We start from the raw sequence: 17,086 nt of genomic DNA, 5'->3' as shown, positions 1-17,086 counted from the left end.
CTCAGTTTGTTTCCTGAGATTAAGAATTCCTCATATCAGTGAGGTCATATGATACATGTCTTTCTCTGATTGACTTATTTCACTCAGCATAACACCCTCCAGTTCCATCCACGTCGTTGCAAATGGCAAGATCTCATTCCTTTTGAGGGCTGCATAATATTCCATTGTGTATATATACCACATCTTCTTTATCCATTCATCTCGACAGTGTCTTTTAAGAGCAAGAATTTTTATTTTGAATTCCAGTTTATCCATTTGCTCTTTTACGAATTGTGCTTTTGGCATTGAGTCTTCATCCTGTCTTTTCATTTTTTAAAGTAATAAATTCGTTTGGAATTTATCAGACCAAGGCAGGAAGTCAAACCATATTTCATTTTTGTGTTGGGTAAGATCACTAGAGACAAATTATTTTCTATGGGATCGATTCCTGAATTTTCTCAAGCACAAGTTTTCTAGCAATTAGAAGTCAAATGCAGTGCAGATATATTACTTTTTTTTTTTTTTTTAAAGATTTTATTTATTTATTTGACAGAGAGAGACAGCAAGAGAGGGAACACAAGCAGGGGGAGTGGGAGAGGGAGAAGCAGGTTTCCTGCCCAGCGGGGAGCCTGATGCGGGGCTTGATCCCAGAACCCTGGGACCGTGACCTGAGCTGAAGGCAGACGCTTAACGGACTGAGCCACCCACGTGCCCCACAGGTATGTTACTTAATAATATTTTGAGTGTTTCCAGAGAACTCAATTTGTAAGCTGTTTAATTACTGATTACCCATCCTTTTCTGTGAAAGAACGTAAGTTCTATTTTAAGGTGCTTTTTCTAAAGGGTCTGTTGTAGGTATAAGAATCCACAAATCAAGATCTGTGTAGTAGCTATTAATCATAAAGTATAAAGTTCATTAAGAGAACATGCTCAGTCATATTGTTAATCCTAATTTGTGGTGGTACTGCTTGTCACTAGAAAAGAAATGTAAGCTCTTGTTAAATCCTAACCTACTACTGAGGGTAAAATGCCTTGTAGCATTTATTCTTTAAAGTGACTGTAATTAAAACACGTAGTACAGGTACACAGATAAGCACCCTCTGTCAAAAGTATATGTTAAGGGGCACCTGGCTGGCTCAGCAGGTAGAGCATGCAACTCTTGATCTTGGGGTTGTAAGTTCAAGCCCTACAGCAGGTGCAGAGATTACTTAAAAATAAAATCTTTTTATTTTATTTTTAATGGAGGAGTGGTGAACCAGCCTTTATTATCCAGTTTTGAGAGTCAGTAATCTCCAAGAATGAAGAAAAAGGAGTTAAGATTGGAAGCAGTAAATAGTATCCTGTTTCCATTTCAAATACTTTAAGAGATAATGACAAAGGCATAAGGTTGTATAATCTTTGGTGTCTCAGATGATAATGAAGTATGTTATAAATTAGATAAAACAAGCACTGTCAGTTGTTTAAAAAAATTTCTTGGTAGTTACTGACAGATTATACTTGAGAGGAAGCTTGAGTCTCAGCACAGAGGTGATTTCAGTATTACACATACTGAAGGACTTTGACCTTAGTTTTGAACCTGCTTTCTCTTGACCGGTCTCTCTATGAATTCTCAATGCTGCACTCTTATTGCACACTTTTCCTAGACCTTCTTGGTACCATGCTTACTGGCATGTGATAAAATTGTCAGTGTACCTGAAGAGGTTTTTTTGGCTGAATACAAGACACAGAGTGTGCAATTTCTAACATTACTGACAAGGTCTGTCTCTCTCTTAAAAGACAAGGAATCTTAAGAGCCTTAACTAAGAATTTAAAACCTGGGTATGCTGTCCTCCTGATCATTTCTTTTTCACTCACATCTTTTTTTGGCAAATCAAAAAATTTGGCCAGAGGGATTGTTTACCTTTTGAAAAAAAAGAAACTAGATCCTGCAGTTTGTTTTGGTTGCAAATATCCGGGTAGCTGAATTTACATTGAGCAGAAGATGTTGCCCTGCTTAGTGGATGCTCTAGAAACCAAGAGACTCTGCCTGTTACACATGTGGTGAAAGGTAGTGAATCTCTTCTTTCCATTGTGGGGAGAATGCCAACCTCACTAATTTATGGCTTCATTGTAGTTATGTTCATATCTTCTGAGACATGGCTACTGATTTTTAGATTCATTGTGTTTGAGTGACAGTTTTAGGGAAAGGGGAGGGTGTTTAGTTCCAAGAACTGGCAGTTTTTATCACTTTAATCAATTCAGGTCTAATGACATGAAGAATAGTTAGTATTGGGCAGATGTACCTGTAGTACATTTTGTTAAGTTTAAGTAGTAAAAAAAAAAAACCTTTAAGTAGTCATGTAATTCATTATAGCAGCTGAAAATTGTGTGTGTTGTAAGAAACCAGTGAAGCTAATTTCTGATTCACACAGAGCAGAAGAATTTAATATTCTAACTTCAGCAAAAGGCAACTAAAAAGCAACTTGAACCACTTTATGTGGCTTTTGATATGTAGGAATATTTTTTTCATCTTTCCTCATATGTTTTACTTCTTAGTCATTTACTTCCAGTAGTTTCCAAATTAGTTGAGGGAATTCAGGTGGTAACCGAGTTCCCTGTAGTACAAGATTTTCCTGCCGTGTATGTGAACCACTTTTTCTGGAAAAACCCTTCCATTGGCAGTCTTCTTGAGGGCATGTACTTCTCTACACTTAGTAATTTGGGGGCTGAAGCCTGTGTTTAGTCAGAGATGACAAATGGCTGAAAAAAATTTTTTTTCCAGTTTAGTGACTGAAAAATGATTCAGAATTGAAACTGAAGTGACTATGGAGTTACTTGCAGTTACTCTTCCACAGTTGCTGTCTGTTACTATTAGGCATATTTTGGACATGTGGTTTCCATTTCGATATTCTGTGTTACGTTGCTAAATTTCTTGTCTGGTTTAGACACTGCTTTTGGAAATTAGGTTGGAACTAGCTTTGAACAGAGGGCCACTAGAAATTGAACATTGTGGTCCCTTTGGGGAGGAGAAGTTGGCATATTTTTACTTAAAGGATTCTTAGGAAAATTTTGATAACAAAAATATATTTTCCACATGTTATAAGCTTTTGGGGTTAAGTGCTTGTTGAGAAAACCAGGAAGCTTGTGAAAATGTTCACCTTTAAAGTTAAAACTATCACTCAGTACTTTTTTCTTTTATAATTGAACAGAGGTAAGTTAAAAAAAAGAGCATGTTCATTGTAAAGAGTTCAGTGTATAGAAATTTATGAAGGAAAAAGTGCTTGCTCCACTCCCGATTTTACTGTCTAGAAATAACTGTTAACAGTTTGGTATATATTCTTCCATATCTTTTTCAGTGCACATGCAAATATTTGTAGGTGGATTTGGGGGGTTTATTTTATTTTGTGCTATTGCAGCTTTTATAATTCAGTCTCTTTACGTATATAAAATCTATTTTAATTTCCCCCACCCCCCATTTTTCGGTTAGTTTTTTGAAACGTTACTGCTCGTTTTTCTTAATCATGTGTAGGACTTTAAAAAGTCCTATGAGGTGATTAACATAACAATAAAAAATTTAAAGAGAAAAAAATAAAAAGTCCTATGTGGTTATTAACGCTTCATTATGTATGGTGTAAGTATTTTCTCTCATATAATTTGTCTTAACTTTTAACTTTTGTGGTATATCTTTCGTTATTTAAAAGGTTTTATTTTACTTATTTTTTTTTACATGTCTATAAAAAATATGGAACATTTCACAAATTTGTGTGTCATCCTTCTGCAGGGGCCATGCTCATCCTCTATTGTTCTGCTGGGACTTCTGGGTTTTATGGTGTTCTCAGGAGTGCAGGTACCCACCTGAACAATAAAAATTCTCTAAGTTTTCTTCTAGTGCTTTGTAAATTTATTTTTAATATTTAGGTTTTAAATCCATTTGGAATGTATTTTCAGTATAATGTGAGATAAGGATCTGGATTTAAAAAAAAATTTTGGTAGCCAGTTGTCCTAATTAGTTTATCACTTACATACTTATTTGAAATGGTCTTGTTAACATAGAAACTTATTTATTTAAAAAGATTTTATTTTTAAGTAATCTCTGCACCTGCTGTAGGGCTTGAACTTACAACCCCAAGATCAAGAGTTGCATGCTCTACCTGCTGAGCCAGCCAGGTGCCCCTTAACATATACTTTTGACAGAGGGTGCTTATCTGTGTACCTGTACTACGTGTTTTAATTACAGTCACTTTAGAGAATATTTTGAAATTTCTTTAACTACTACAGTTGATTCTCCCTCTCTTTTTAAAGTAGACTAATCATAATCATGAGCAAATAATAATTTGGACTCTCCCAATGCTTATGCTCCTTTTTTAGTGACAATGTTGAAGAATAGTTATGGTGATAATAATACCATCTAATATAGTGCTTCTCAACTTTATGTGTGCAGAAATTACCTGAGGGATCTTATTAAAATGCAGATTCAAGCAAGTGTGCTACTAGATGTTTACCCAAAGAATAAGGAATACTAATTCAAAGGGATACATGCACCCCGATGTTTACTGCAGCATTATCTACAATAGCCAAATTATGGAAACAGCCCAAGTGTCCATTGACTGATGAATGGATAAAGAAGATGTGGTGTGTATGTATGTATGTGTATATATATATATATTTTCACACACACACACACACACACACACACACACACACACACACACACAGAGGAATATTACTCAGCCATAAAAAAGAATGAAATCTTGCCATTTGCAATGACATAGATGGAGCTAGAGGGCATAAGGCTAAGTGAAATAAGGCAGAGAAAGACAAACCATACGGTTTCACTCATGTGGAATTTAATAAACAAAACAAGTGGGCAAAGGGAAAAAAGAGAGAAGGAAATTAAGAAAGACTCAACTATAGAGAACAAAGTGCTGGTTGGGGGGATGGGTGAAATAAGTGAAGGGCATTAAGGAGCGCACTTGTGATGAGCGCTGGGTCTTGTATGTAATTGTCGGATCACTGTATTGTACACCTGAAACTAATATTACACTGTATGTTAACTAACTGAAATTTAAATAAAACTTAAAAAAAAAAGATGGCATGTCAAGAAAAATGCAGACTCAGTAAGTCTGGGGTAGGCCTGAGAGTCTGCATTTCTGACAAGACCCCATGTGATGTTGATTTATAGGTTTATAGACCTTTGCGTAACAGGGGACTAATATTTGTTAAACACTTAATTCCAGTCACTATTCTTAGTGCTTTATGTGTATGAACTCAGTTAATCTTCTTAACTCCATGATGATGATGATCTCCTAGTTTACCAGTAGAGAAACTGAGATTTGGAGAAGTTTATGACTTGATCACAAGTCATAAGACATTACCAGTAGGTAGAAGAGCCGGACCCAGCTCAGGCAGAGTTGGCACCCTAAATCTCTTGAATAGATTTCCTCACCAATATCGGACATTATTTTCTCTTGTGTGACTCAAATAGTAATACCTCTAGTTTTTGTTTTAAATTAATAGACTTTATTTTTTGAGCAGATTTATAAAAATTGAGCAGAAAGTACAGAGAATTCCTGATATCCCCTTACCTCCCTCCCTCCCCCCCCGTTTCCCCTAATATTAACATTTTGTATTAGTGGAGTACATTTGTTACAGTTGATGAGCCGATATTGATATGTTATTATTAATTAAAGTCTGTAGTTTACATTTGGGTCCACATTTATTTTGTTTTGTTTTTTTTTTTAATTTTTTTATTGTTATGTTAATCACCATATATTACATCATTAGTTTTTGATGTGGGTCCACATTTATTTTGTATAGTTCTGTGGGTTTGGGCAAATGCATGATGTCATGTATCTACCATTATAGTATCACACAGAATAGTTTCACTGCCTTAAGCATTTCCCATGCTCCCCCTAGTCATCTCCTCCCCCCCCTACTTATCTTTTTGCCGCCTCCATAATTTTTCCTTTTCCAGAATGTGATATAGTTGGAATGGTACATTAGGTAGCCTCTTCAGATTGTCTACTTTCACTTAGCAATGTGCATTTAAACTTCCTTCCCGTCTCTTTGTGGCTTGATAGCTCCGTTCTTTTTATCACTGGATAGTATTCTATTGTCTGGATGTACCCTAGTTTATCCACTTACCTACTGAAGAACATCTGGATTGCTTCCACATTTTGGCAGTTATGAATGAAGCCGCTGTAAAATCCACATGCGGGTTTCAACTCTTTGGGTAAATACAAAGGAGCGTGATTGTTGGATCATATGGTAAGAGTATGTTTAGTTTTGTAAGAAACTAAACCAGACTGTCTTCCAAAGTGGCTGCTTGGTTTTGCATTCTCACCAGCAGTGAATGAGAGTTCCTGTTGCTCCACGGCCTTACTAGCATTTGGTGTTGTTGGGGCTTTGGATTTTTGCCATTCTAATAGGGGTGTAGCCGTATCTCCTTGTGGTTTTAATTTGCAATTCCACAGTAACATAGGATGTTGAGCATCTTTTCACATGCTTAGTTGCTGTCTGTGTATATCTTCTTTGGTGAAGTTTAGATCTTTCGCCCATTTTTTAATTGTTTTCTGTGGTGGTTGGTTGTTTTTTTAGTGTTGTGTTTTAAGAGTTCTTAGAATATTTTGGATACCTGTCCTTAAATCAGATATATGTGTGGGTTTTTTTTTTTTTTTATCAGATATATGTTTTGCAAAGATTTTCTCCCAGGTTTTGGCTTGTCTATGTCTTTAGTTTTTACCATTATGGTGATGCTTGCCCTCGAATTGTGACAGATAATCATCAAGTTAAGAAAGTTTCCTTTTTTTTGTCTTTCTGAGAGCTTTTTTTCAGGAATGGTATTCAGGGAATCTTTGAAAATTATTGGGCTAAATAAATAGAGGGAGCTTTGTTATTAGCAAGGCATGCCTCTCTTATTCTGGATACTTAACAACACATTCCTTATGGTGCTGTATTTAAGAATGTAACTGAAAATTTAATTCCTGGTCCTTATAAATAGTTTACTCTTACTCCTTCCCTGATCTCTTGTCTTTTTATTGTTTACGTCGGTTGCTTGTCCAACATCCTAATCTCATTCTGGCTTGATCTTTACTTCAGCTGTCTGTCTCTCCACTTGTCTGTAGCAGTCTATTCCTGGGGCTGGTCAGACTGCCACCTCTGAAATCATAAATTTGGAAATTTGCTCTCTGAACACAATTTCCTGTCTTTTTAGTTCTGCCATTTGCTGAACTTACTCTCCGATTTCACGGAGGCCTCCAGCCCCTGAAATCTTGCTTGTCTCCAAATGTGTGACATTCTTCCTGGCATCACTTTCGTCCACGTGGACATAGTTGGTCACTTTCAATGAGTCATATGTATCCTCAGTTCTCCTGCACCTTTGTTCCTCTGTCCCCCACGCCAGACCCATCTCCAGCTGTGGATTAACAATACTGCCCATTTTCTGTGTTCCCGATTTAGGGCCTGAAGAAATGATGGAATCGTGTTTATTTGTTCAGTTGCCAGCACGTGAGTTCTGCCCACATCTGTGCTTCTTATTCTTGTTAGTAGCCCTCTTTACTTGCCTGTAGCTGGCTTCATTTCTCCTTCACCAGAATGACTGTTCTTTCCAAATCTTTACCCATTTTTGGTGAGCTCACGCTCACCTCCCTCTATCACAGAAGACCCCATAGTCCAGTAAAGTGACCCTAAAAAAAAAGAAAATCTATGGGGCGCCTGGGTGGCTCAGTCATTAAGCATCTGCCTTCGGCTCAGGTCACGATCCCAGGGTCCTGGGATCGAGCCCCTCATTGGGCTCCCTGCTCCATGGGAAGCCTGTTTCTCCCTCTCCCACTCCCCCTGCTTGTGTTCCCTCTCTCGCTGTGTCTCTCTCTGTCAAAGAAGTAAATAAAATCTTTAAAAAAAAAAAAAAGAAAGTAAAACCCAGAAATCTGTTATTTCTTATATCATACCTTCTGTTGCTCAGATAAAGATAAAATTCCTAAGTTTCACATGCCCTTTCTAGTTGTCCAGTCTCCTCTCTCTCCTCTCTGAGCCCCAGCTTCATTGGCCTTTTGTCAGATTCTTAACATGCCACACTCATTCTTAGCATAGGGTCTTTGTGTCCATCCTGCCCTCTGCCAGACAGTTTTACTCTTTCGCTTTTGAATTCATATTCATCTTTGGAACTTAATTTGTATGTCACTTGCTCAAAGGAGCTTTTCCTGACCTTCCATTTGCCTGAAGACAGATTAGACTCCCTCTGAAATAATTATATTATATATCTGAAACAATAATAGCAAACATATGATGTTTATTGTGTGCTGGGCACTGTTCTAAATATGGCCTTTTTAAAAAAAGTCTTCACAGCAACCCTCTGGGTTGGATAGATGGGGAAATAAATAGGACCTATAATTGTCCCCATTTTAAGGACGAGGAAACTGAAGTGCCGAGTGTTAAGTCACTTGTCCCAAGTCACATAACCAGTTGGCAGCAAAGCTGGGATCTGCATGCAGCGGTCAGGCCTTGGAGCCCGTGTTCTAGACTGCTGTGCTGTAATATAATGCTAATTATGATTGTGTAATTTTGGTTAATGTCCACCTTTCTTGGTAGGCTCTCAGTTCCTGGAGTTCAGAGACTGCACCTGTGTGGTTAATTTTTGATCCTCCAGTGCCTAGAACAGAGCCCGGGAGCCAGTGGGCTGTGACAGAATGAATCCACCGACCATTCCGCTTAACTAAGAGTAAATAGAAACCTCCGTGAGCGTGTTCAGTTTTCGTCCCTTCTGCTTCCACACACTCAACCCCCTGGATGGAAAGAATAGGTGCTTCCGTTTATTTCAAAAGTTAATCCCTCTGCCTGTTTACTTTCTCTCTCGTAGAAGTCATATTTGCACTTGGTGGCTAAGAAGAAGTAGTGAAAATGTCCATCAAGTGAATGTCCTTCATCCTCTCCCTCCCTTACCGTTCTCACTTTCCAGAGGTGTTGGCTCCGAGCCAGCAAAGTGTGTATCTTCTGAACATGCACAGAATGTACAGAGCGTATGGTTGCTTATATACACAAGAGGGAGTGTGTGTAATATGCACACTAGTTTGAGTTTGCTTTTGTATTAAAAATTAACTTCCAGTATTGACTCTAGTTTTGCAAGCTGTCACCCTTGCGGGGAGCTAGGTAAAGGGTACATGGGCTCTCTCTGTAATACTTTTTAAACTTGCATGTGACTCTCCAATGATCTCAAAATAAAAAGTTGAAATAAGAAATTAAATGGTAGAGGGGCGCCTGGGTGGCTCGGTTGTTAGGCATCTGCCTTCGGCTCAGGTCATGGTCCCGGGGTCCTGGGATCGAGCCCCGCGTCGGGCTCCCTGCTCGGCGGGAAGCCTGCTTCTCCCTCTCCCACTCCCCCTGCTTGTGTTCCTGCTCTCACTGTGTCTCTCTCTGTCAAATAAATAAATAAAGTCTTAAAAAAAAAAAGAAATTAAATGGTAGAGACCTTTCCCTGTCTGCATGTTTATCTCTTTCTTCTAAATGACTATAGAAGACCCCATGGTATAGGTGCGCCTTATTTTATTTTACCTTTCCCCCACTGATGGACTGGTAAGCTGTTGCATTTTTTCATTTTTACCAGCACCGCTGTAGGGGGAACAGCCTTGCATCCATGGCTTTATCCTGGCTCGGGTATATGTGCACAGCCAGGTTTTAGAGAAGGAGAGGGGATCGAAAGATCCATGCGTTTGAAATTTTGATGGAAGTTGGCCGGCTGCCCTCCAAACTGGTTTCTGCTTTTCACCAGCAGGTAGGACAGAGGCCGTCCTCTTGCGCTCGCCGGTACTGTCCTGATCCTGTTCCCCACTTCTCCTTCGGGGCTGGAAAATAATTAATTGTCCGCTTCCATTTAATCTCTCTCCTTCTCTGTTGGCTCGCTCCCATCTGCGCATCCTCCATCAGCTCCTCCATGTTGATGAGACTTTTCTTTAGTAACTAAGTGCTTGATCTGTATTTATTTCTCCTTACGACAACCTGGAGAGGTAGCTCCTGTTGTGTTAATCCCCATTTTACAGGGAAGGAAACGGGGACACAGAGAAGTTACGTGACTTGCCCAAGGTCACCCAGAGGGCGAGGAGCTGGGAATACTGCCGCCGTTCTGACTGCAGAGTCTGTGTTCTTCTCCACCACACGCTCCGAGAGGGTCGGGAGGCTATCGCCGGTTGCTCACGTCCATCCTGTGGCCTGTGTTTTTATAACCCAGCTAACACGCTTTTTACATTTTTAAAGCGTTGTTAAAAAAAAAAAAAGGAAAATATGGGACCATGTGTGATCCACAAAGCCTACAGAAGAGTTTACTTTTCTTAACATTAAATGAGATCGTTCCTGTAAAAGTATTTAGCATGGCGCTGGTACTTAATAATAGCTTAAGAAATATTAGAGGCATTATTACTGTTATTATCAGTTATTATCAGTGCCTCTCTTTTACCATCCAGCTCTACGTCACCTCTTTCTCCTCCGCACCTGCCGCCCTGGCGCGCCCACTGAACTGCTCTGGGAAGGGTTCTCAGTGCCTTGTTGCTAATCCTATTACTCAGTTTAAACTCTGGTTCTATCTGAGTTCTGTGTATCATTTGACACTAACTACCCTATTCTTTTACACATTTCCTTTAGTTTTCAAACCAGGAGCGCCTTTCGTGTTTGCTTTTTCTTCCCTCGTGTTTACTCCTTCATGAACTCCTTTGCTACTCCATTTCTCTGCCGGCTTTGTCAGGGATGGGATTCTGATTCAGTCCTTGGCCCTCCTCCCTTCCCTCCCTGTCTTCCACGCCACTTCCTCTTCTCTTCCCTCTGAATCAGGAAGCCCCGCATTTGGGTGAGATTCCATCCTTTTCTGTTTGAGCAGTCTGAACAGTTTACTTTATCTCTCAGTTTCTTTCTCTGTAAGGATGAGAATAGTAGCACCCACCTCAGGATTGTGTCGATTAGATGAAACCATGTATGTGAAACATTCGAACCATATCTCATTTACAGCAAGTGCCTCATAAATAATAGCAATAGGAATAGTAATAATAGTACAGTTGTGTTGTTATTGTAATTCTGTACCTCTAGCGCTCCCACCTTTCTTCAGGTCCACATAAAGCTGTTCAGTGGCCTGCTAGAGACCCACACGTGCACACTTCCCCAAACGCTTTAAACTCTGAGTCTTAGTCTTTCTCTGGCTTCAATGTTTAGTAACTGTGGCCTCAAATAAATGACTTATTTTCTTCCAGTCTTAGTTTCTCCATTTTTGAAAGGGCAACGGTAATAGAACTTACCTTCTTAACATCGAATGAGATTGTTCTGGTAAAAGTATTTAGCATAGTGCTGGTATGGAGTAACAGCTTGAGAAATTAGAGGGACCCCTGGCTGGCTCAGTTGGTAGAGCCTGCGACTCTTGATCTCAGGGCATGAGTTCGAGCCTCACGTTGCAGGGTAGAGTTTACCTAAAAAAATATGAGAGCCATCACTACTATTATTATCAGTGTTATTATTATTCCTCTTAAAAATTTGATCTTCCTTTTTCCCTATTCCGCTTAGAACAGGAGCCTCAGCTTTTCCCGGCTGCCTTCTTTTCCTGACCCTCCACAGGCAATTAGTCACCAAGTACCGTTGGTTCTACTTCAGAAGCATCTGCTCACATTCATCTACTCCTTATCATTTCTTGACAGAGTTATTGTGTAACCTCCTAATTGGTCTCCTGGCCTCTGGGCCACCTTCCCCCTTTCATCCAGATTTATCTTTATTAAAGGCAGATCTGTTCACGTCACTCAGCAGTAAAGGCCTCAGACGAGCCCCTCTTACCTGAAATATAAAGCCTGCAAGGCCTATAACACCTCAGTCTTTGATGGCCTCCTCTCTTGTCCCTGGAACCTAGGGGTCCTCCACGAGAACATTATGCTTCTGACTATTCTTTGACTGCCCTTAAATCTGATGCTCGGTCCCTCTTGGTATTGCTCCTCCCTCATTCTTGTTGCTTAGAGTGCTGTCCCCCGACCCACCCCCTGCAAATAAGCAACCCTCCACCTCAGACGCTTGTCTGTCTGGTGAATGCTTGGTTGCCCTTCAGTAGTGGGTCTCAAAGATGCCATCTACTGTCTTCTGCTCTCTTTGGTCTGAACTGCCCTTCCAGGCAACATTAATTGGTCCTTCATTAAGGGGCATTATGGTGGGCAGTTCAGTCCCTGAGTTAGGAGCCAGTCTGGCATGGTTAATCATTTGGCTGCAGAACTGGGATAAAAGTGTTCAACCAATCTGTGCTTCAGTTTCCCACTCTATAAAAAGTGGATAATATTAGTCTTGTTGTGAGGATCGTGAATGAATACAGGAAAAATGCTCTGAATAGGACCTGCGTAGACTAAGTACTTCATCAATATTGGCTGTTGTTGTTATCATCATCATCATCATTATCATCAAAGCATGTCTTACATACCCCTGTAATGGCATTAAGTGCTTTGTGTTACATTGACTTTTTTGTGTATATTTCCCAGTAGACTGTGGCTTCTCTGAAGGCGGGACTGTTGCAATCATCTGTGTCATCGGTATCCAGTACCCAGTGGGCCCTGAGTAAACATTCAATCAGTTGTACTGTTTGCTCAGCCTATAATAAAGTCCTGGATCCTCCTGCATTTCAACAGTCAGCATCTCACAGCTCCTGGAAATGACTGCTTTCTGAAAATACGGCATTAGAGAAACAGAACTGTTTGTTGAGGACCTCAGTGGGCTCTTCAGCTATTACAAATGAAGCTTCCTACTTAAAGTAGTCAGAGTGTGGCTGATAGCGCACAGTCTTTGGGAGGAAGTTTCTCCCAAAGCGGAAGAGAGCCTCTAATGTCGTTTGCTTAAAGGGACACAGTCCAAAGCTAGAAAGTCTACTTGCCATCAGACCTTTTTTGTTTTTTGTCTTTTTTTGATATAAGTGAGCTGTTTCTGCCTTTTTAACTTTATTCTTATAAGCCCAATGAAGATGGAAATGTTAAAACTTTTCCCTTTTAGTGATTCAGAGAAGAGAGTTCTTTTTTTTTTTTAATAAAAATTTTATTTGTTTATTTGTTGAGAGAGACAGCGAGAGCAGGAACACAAGCAGGGGAAATGGGAGAGAAGCAGGCTTCCCGCAGAGCAGGGAGTCCGATGCGGGGCTCGGATCCCAGGACCCCGGGATCATGACCTGAGCCGAAGGCAGATGCTAATGACTGAGCCACCCAGGCGCCCCAAGAAGAGATTTCTTTATTGTAATCATGATCTAGAACTTAGAATGAATGCCAGATGCCAGATATGGGATCTTTATAGATGAGTCCAGAGCATTAAGTCTTTAAGCTCCATATGGTCTGGTTCTATGGCCAACCCCTCACACCTTGCTTTGCCTGGGCTACTGTAATGGTAACTGATCTTTCTGCCTTTAGGCTCTTCCCTCAGTCTGTCCTGTCTACTGCTGCCATATTAATCTCTCAAAAGCCCGGCTATATTTTTCTCATGCATTACAAAAAATCTTCCAAGGGTATCTCATTGTGGACAAGGTGAGTTCCAAACTGTAGCTTGACATTCAGGATGCTTTGTAGTCTGACTTGTTTTCTGCCTTCTCTTCCACTGTACCTGGGAAGGAACTTTGTGGATTATGTGGGCTAGCTGTAATTCCTGTGACGTGGATTGCATTTTTCTTTTTTGACCTACTCAGAGTAGTTTCCATGCTTTTCCCATTTTCCTTTTGAAATTCTGCCTCTCTTTTAAGATCTGTATTTGAAAACCTTTTTATTTGTAAAGAATTATAGACTCGCAGGAAATTGCAGAATAGTACATAGTGTACTCTGTTCTTTCTCCCAGCTTACCCCAGTGATGATAACTTGTATAATTGTAGTAGAAGATCCATTTTAAAACTCCATTTTGAATACTGTTCTCAGTGGTAGGGGAAAAAAACCTATTCCTTCGTTCTTTTTTTTAAGGCTGGATTGGAGTTTTGGAAGTGGTCAGGAATCATTTGGACTCATGTTTGTGAAACAAATTAGGTGGGTTGTCAAGCAGGGTAGTACGGTGTCTGGTCCTTGAAAGGAAAAGAATATGGCCATATGATATCAGAAGACCGATTTTATCTGCCTTTATGAACTAGCCTTGAAAGTAATTTCAAAACAGAAATTTCCAAAGGTGGAATGGGTACATAACCTCCGTATGTAATTAAGTGGGGGCATGGGACTCATTTATGAGATGCAAATATTCTAGTGTGTTGGTTAAGCTAGTTTCAATATTTTATAGCCATACCATTTACATTCTCTTTTAATGCTTATGTTCTTCCTAGAGATTTTGTTTTTATAAAATAAGCTAGTTGTTGAAATAGACATTGGATGGTGAAATAAAAACATTTATTTTCCTCATGCTCATTTTTTAAAGGAAGGCAGAAGGTTTGTAAAGGAAGAGATTTTGGGAAATAAAGCTTATTTTCCAAACTGGAATCCTCATACATTGCTGGTGGGAATATAAAATGGTATAGCCACTTTGGAAAAACAGTTTGGCAGTTCCTCAAACAGTTAAACATAGAGTTACCGTATGACCCACCTATTCTACTCCTAGGTATATACCCAAGAAATCAAAAGCATATGTTAACACAAAAACAGGTACACAAATGTTCATAGCAACATTATTCATAATAACCAAAAAGTGGAAACAGCCTGAATGCCCATCAACTGTTGAATGGATAAACAAAATGTGGTCTTTCCACACACAGTGGAATATATTTCAGCCATAAAAAAGGGTGAAGCACTGATGATGCAGCAGTGTGGTTGAACCTTGAAAACACTGGGCTCAGTGAAAAAAGCCAGGCACAAAGGGCCACATATTATATGATTCCTTTTACATGAAATGTCTAGAATAGGCAGCTCCATAGAGACAGAAAGTAGATGAGTGGTTGCTAGGAGCTACAGGAGGGGGATTGACAGAGGAGGGAGGGAGGAGAGTGACTGCTAATGGATATAGAATTTCTTTTGGGGTGATGAAAATATTCTGGAATTAGACAGTGGTGGTGATTGCACTGTCTTCTGAATATACTAAAAACGATTGAATTGTACATTTTTAAAAGGGTGAATTTTATAGTATGTGAATTACATTTCAAAAAAATTTATTCTCCAATTGCCAGTACAAATTTTGTTGTGGTTTGGAGCAGTACCTATTTGCATGGTGTCGTAGAACAGGTCAGTAAGTTTTCCTACATTTTGAGCTCTAAGTGAGGCAAAAGACTTTTGGGAAAAGGGAGTAACTTACTTAAGCCTGGTAACTGCTCATTGCCCTATAACCTGCCCTAGTGGGCAGAGTAGAGGTAGAAGCAGATCAGATAAGGTTGCAATTAACGTCTCTTCAATTCCCTTCAAATTTGTTAGCACACAGAGAAATCAAGAAGTATTTTAAACAAAACAGGTTCTGACCTGTTTAATTTGATAGGCTAAAGTTCCTGCCATTCTGTCTTGAATGTGAACCTCACAGATCTTTTTTTAGTAGATATAGGGAGATCGAAGTCTTGTCTCATTAATGAATTAGAAAGAAAGTTTGAATAGGCTTTTTACCTGTAGAATTAAATGCATTTGTATTAATTTTTAAAAGGTAAATCAATCTGGTTTTTCATCTAAGTGTCAAAAATAAGATTTTCACCAATGCCATACTTCGTTTTTCCGTGTTTGCATAAAAAGCCTTTTGGTTTTTCTCAAATTAATCTGTGTGTTTGTGGTGTAAAAGTCATAATATATATAGAAATGGTACCAAGATGGTAGCTGTCCTGAACCATTACTCTTTGGCAGACTGAGCTATATGTATGTTTTATTTTTTATTTTATTTTTTTTAAGATTTTATTTATTTGACAGAGAGAGACACAGTGAGAGAGGGAACACAAGCAGGGGGAGTGGGAGAGGGAGAAGCAGGCTTCCCGCGGAGCACGGAGCCCGATGCGGGGCTCGATCCCAGGACCCTGGGATCATGACCTGAGCCGAAGGCAGACATTAACGACTGAGCCACCCAGGCGCCCCATGGGCTGTATGTATGTTTTAAAATATAAATCATACCATCATATCTGAATAAGACTTTAATCTTACTTAAATAAATGTATCACAGATGGGGAAAAATCAGTAAGATTTGCCTAATGGTAGGTAACATCCACTGAGTCTTACTGTCTTACCGTTTTCAGGTTTTTACAGTCATCATCTCACCTAATCCCTATAGCAGACTTAAATCATTTGATTTTAAAAAAGCAAGCAAGCAAGCCAATCAGTACGACATAGATGTTCTTAGTGACTGACAGTTTTTCTTAAGCTTTTTTAATGCAACAAACATTTATTAAGTTCCAATAAATGAACCTAGCTGTGTACCTTACAGCACTTCACAGCACCGGTCTTCAAACTGCAGTACATGTCTGTAGGTATCTAGGCTGGGTAGTTTTAAGAGAATCAGTTTCCTGGTCCTCAACATTCATTTATCCTCTTTCCTGAAATTGATTTGTCTGAAGACAACCACCCGCATGATCTTCCGTCTTTTCTGCCCTCCCTTCTTACAGTAGTCCTGATCCTTCTTACAGTTGACAGAAGAAAAAGCCATACTTTTCTTTCATCCCGAGTCTTAGCGTTGTTTCTTTGAGGTATAAAATTCTCCAGGGTTCTGGGGCGCCTGGGTGGCTCAGTCGTTAAGCATCTGCTTTGGGTTCGGGTCATCCTGGGATTGAGCCCCACATCGGGCTCCCTGCTCGGCAGGAAGCCTGCTTCTCCCTCTCCCACTCCCACAAGAGAGCTTGTGTTCCCTCTCTCGCTGTCTCTCTCTCTCTCAAATAAATAAATCTTAAAAAAAAAAAAAATTCTCCCGGGTTCCAATAAAGGGATAGTGAAAACACTGGCATCAAGTGTGAAGCTTCCTTTTATCAAGGTGGATGCCCTCTTTCGTACATCTTATTAAGACCTGCAACTCCAAAAAAGGAAGTTACTTTTTATGTTTTTTGTGTTTACTTATAAAAATTTGTAATATATTTGCAGTGTTTTCATCTACTGTATATTACTGATACTACTAACAGGAATTCAATCTAAAGGAAATACTTTAATTAAATAATAAATAATTTATAGGCATATTTTTGTTACAGGATTATTTCTAAGTATGATGAAAGGAATTA

At 39.4% G+C, this 17,086-nt stretch overlaps 1 protein-coding gene and 1 pseudogene across 8 annotated transcripts in view; one reads left to right on the top strand and one right to left on the bottom strand.

The window, feature by feature from the left end:
* SIK3 (SIK family kinase 3) overlaps positions 1–17,086 on the top strand; it is a 241,884-nt gene that overhangs the window by 29,194 nt on the left and 195,604 nt on the right. For 5 of the 8 annotated variants that reach the window (XM_073903784.1, XM_073903787.1, XM_073903785.1 and 2 more), the window contains exon 2: positions 3,740–3,805. The exons of the other annotated variants lie outside the window; for them this stretch is intronic. In XM_073903784.1, the coding sequence (XP_073759885.1) occupies positions 3,740–3,805 (66 nt within the window). The remainder of the gene's footprint in view (positions 1–3,739; positions 3,806–17,086) is intronic. 8 annotated transcript variants of the gene reach the window in all.
* On the bottom strand, positions 3,695–3,765 carry LOC112840663 (U6 spliceosomal RNA; annotated as a pseudogene).

Source organism: Callorhinus ursinus, unplaced genomic scaffold (genome assembly GCF_003265705.2).
Source record: "Callorhinus ursinus isolate GAN/ISIS: 27379988/994484 unplaced genomic scaffold, GSC_fseal_2.0 scaffold19, whole genome shotgun sequence".
NCBI classification, from domain to species: Eukaryota; Metazoa; Chordata; class Mammalia; order Carnivora; family Otariidae; genus Callorhinus; species Callorhinus ursinus.
This window is presented reverse-complemented; position numbering and strand designations above follow the sequence as displayed.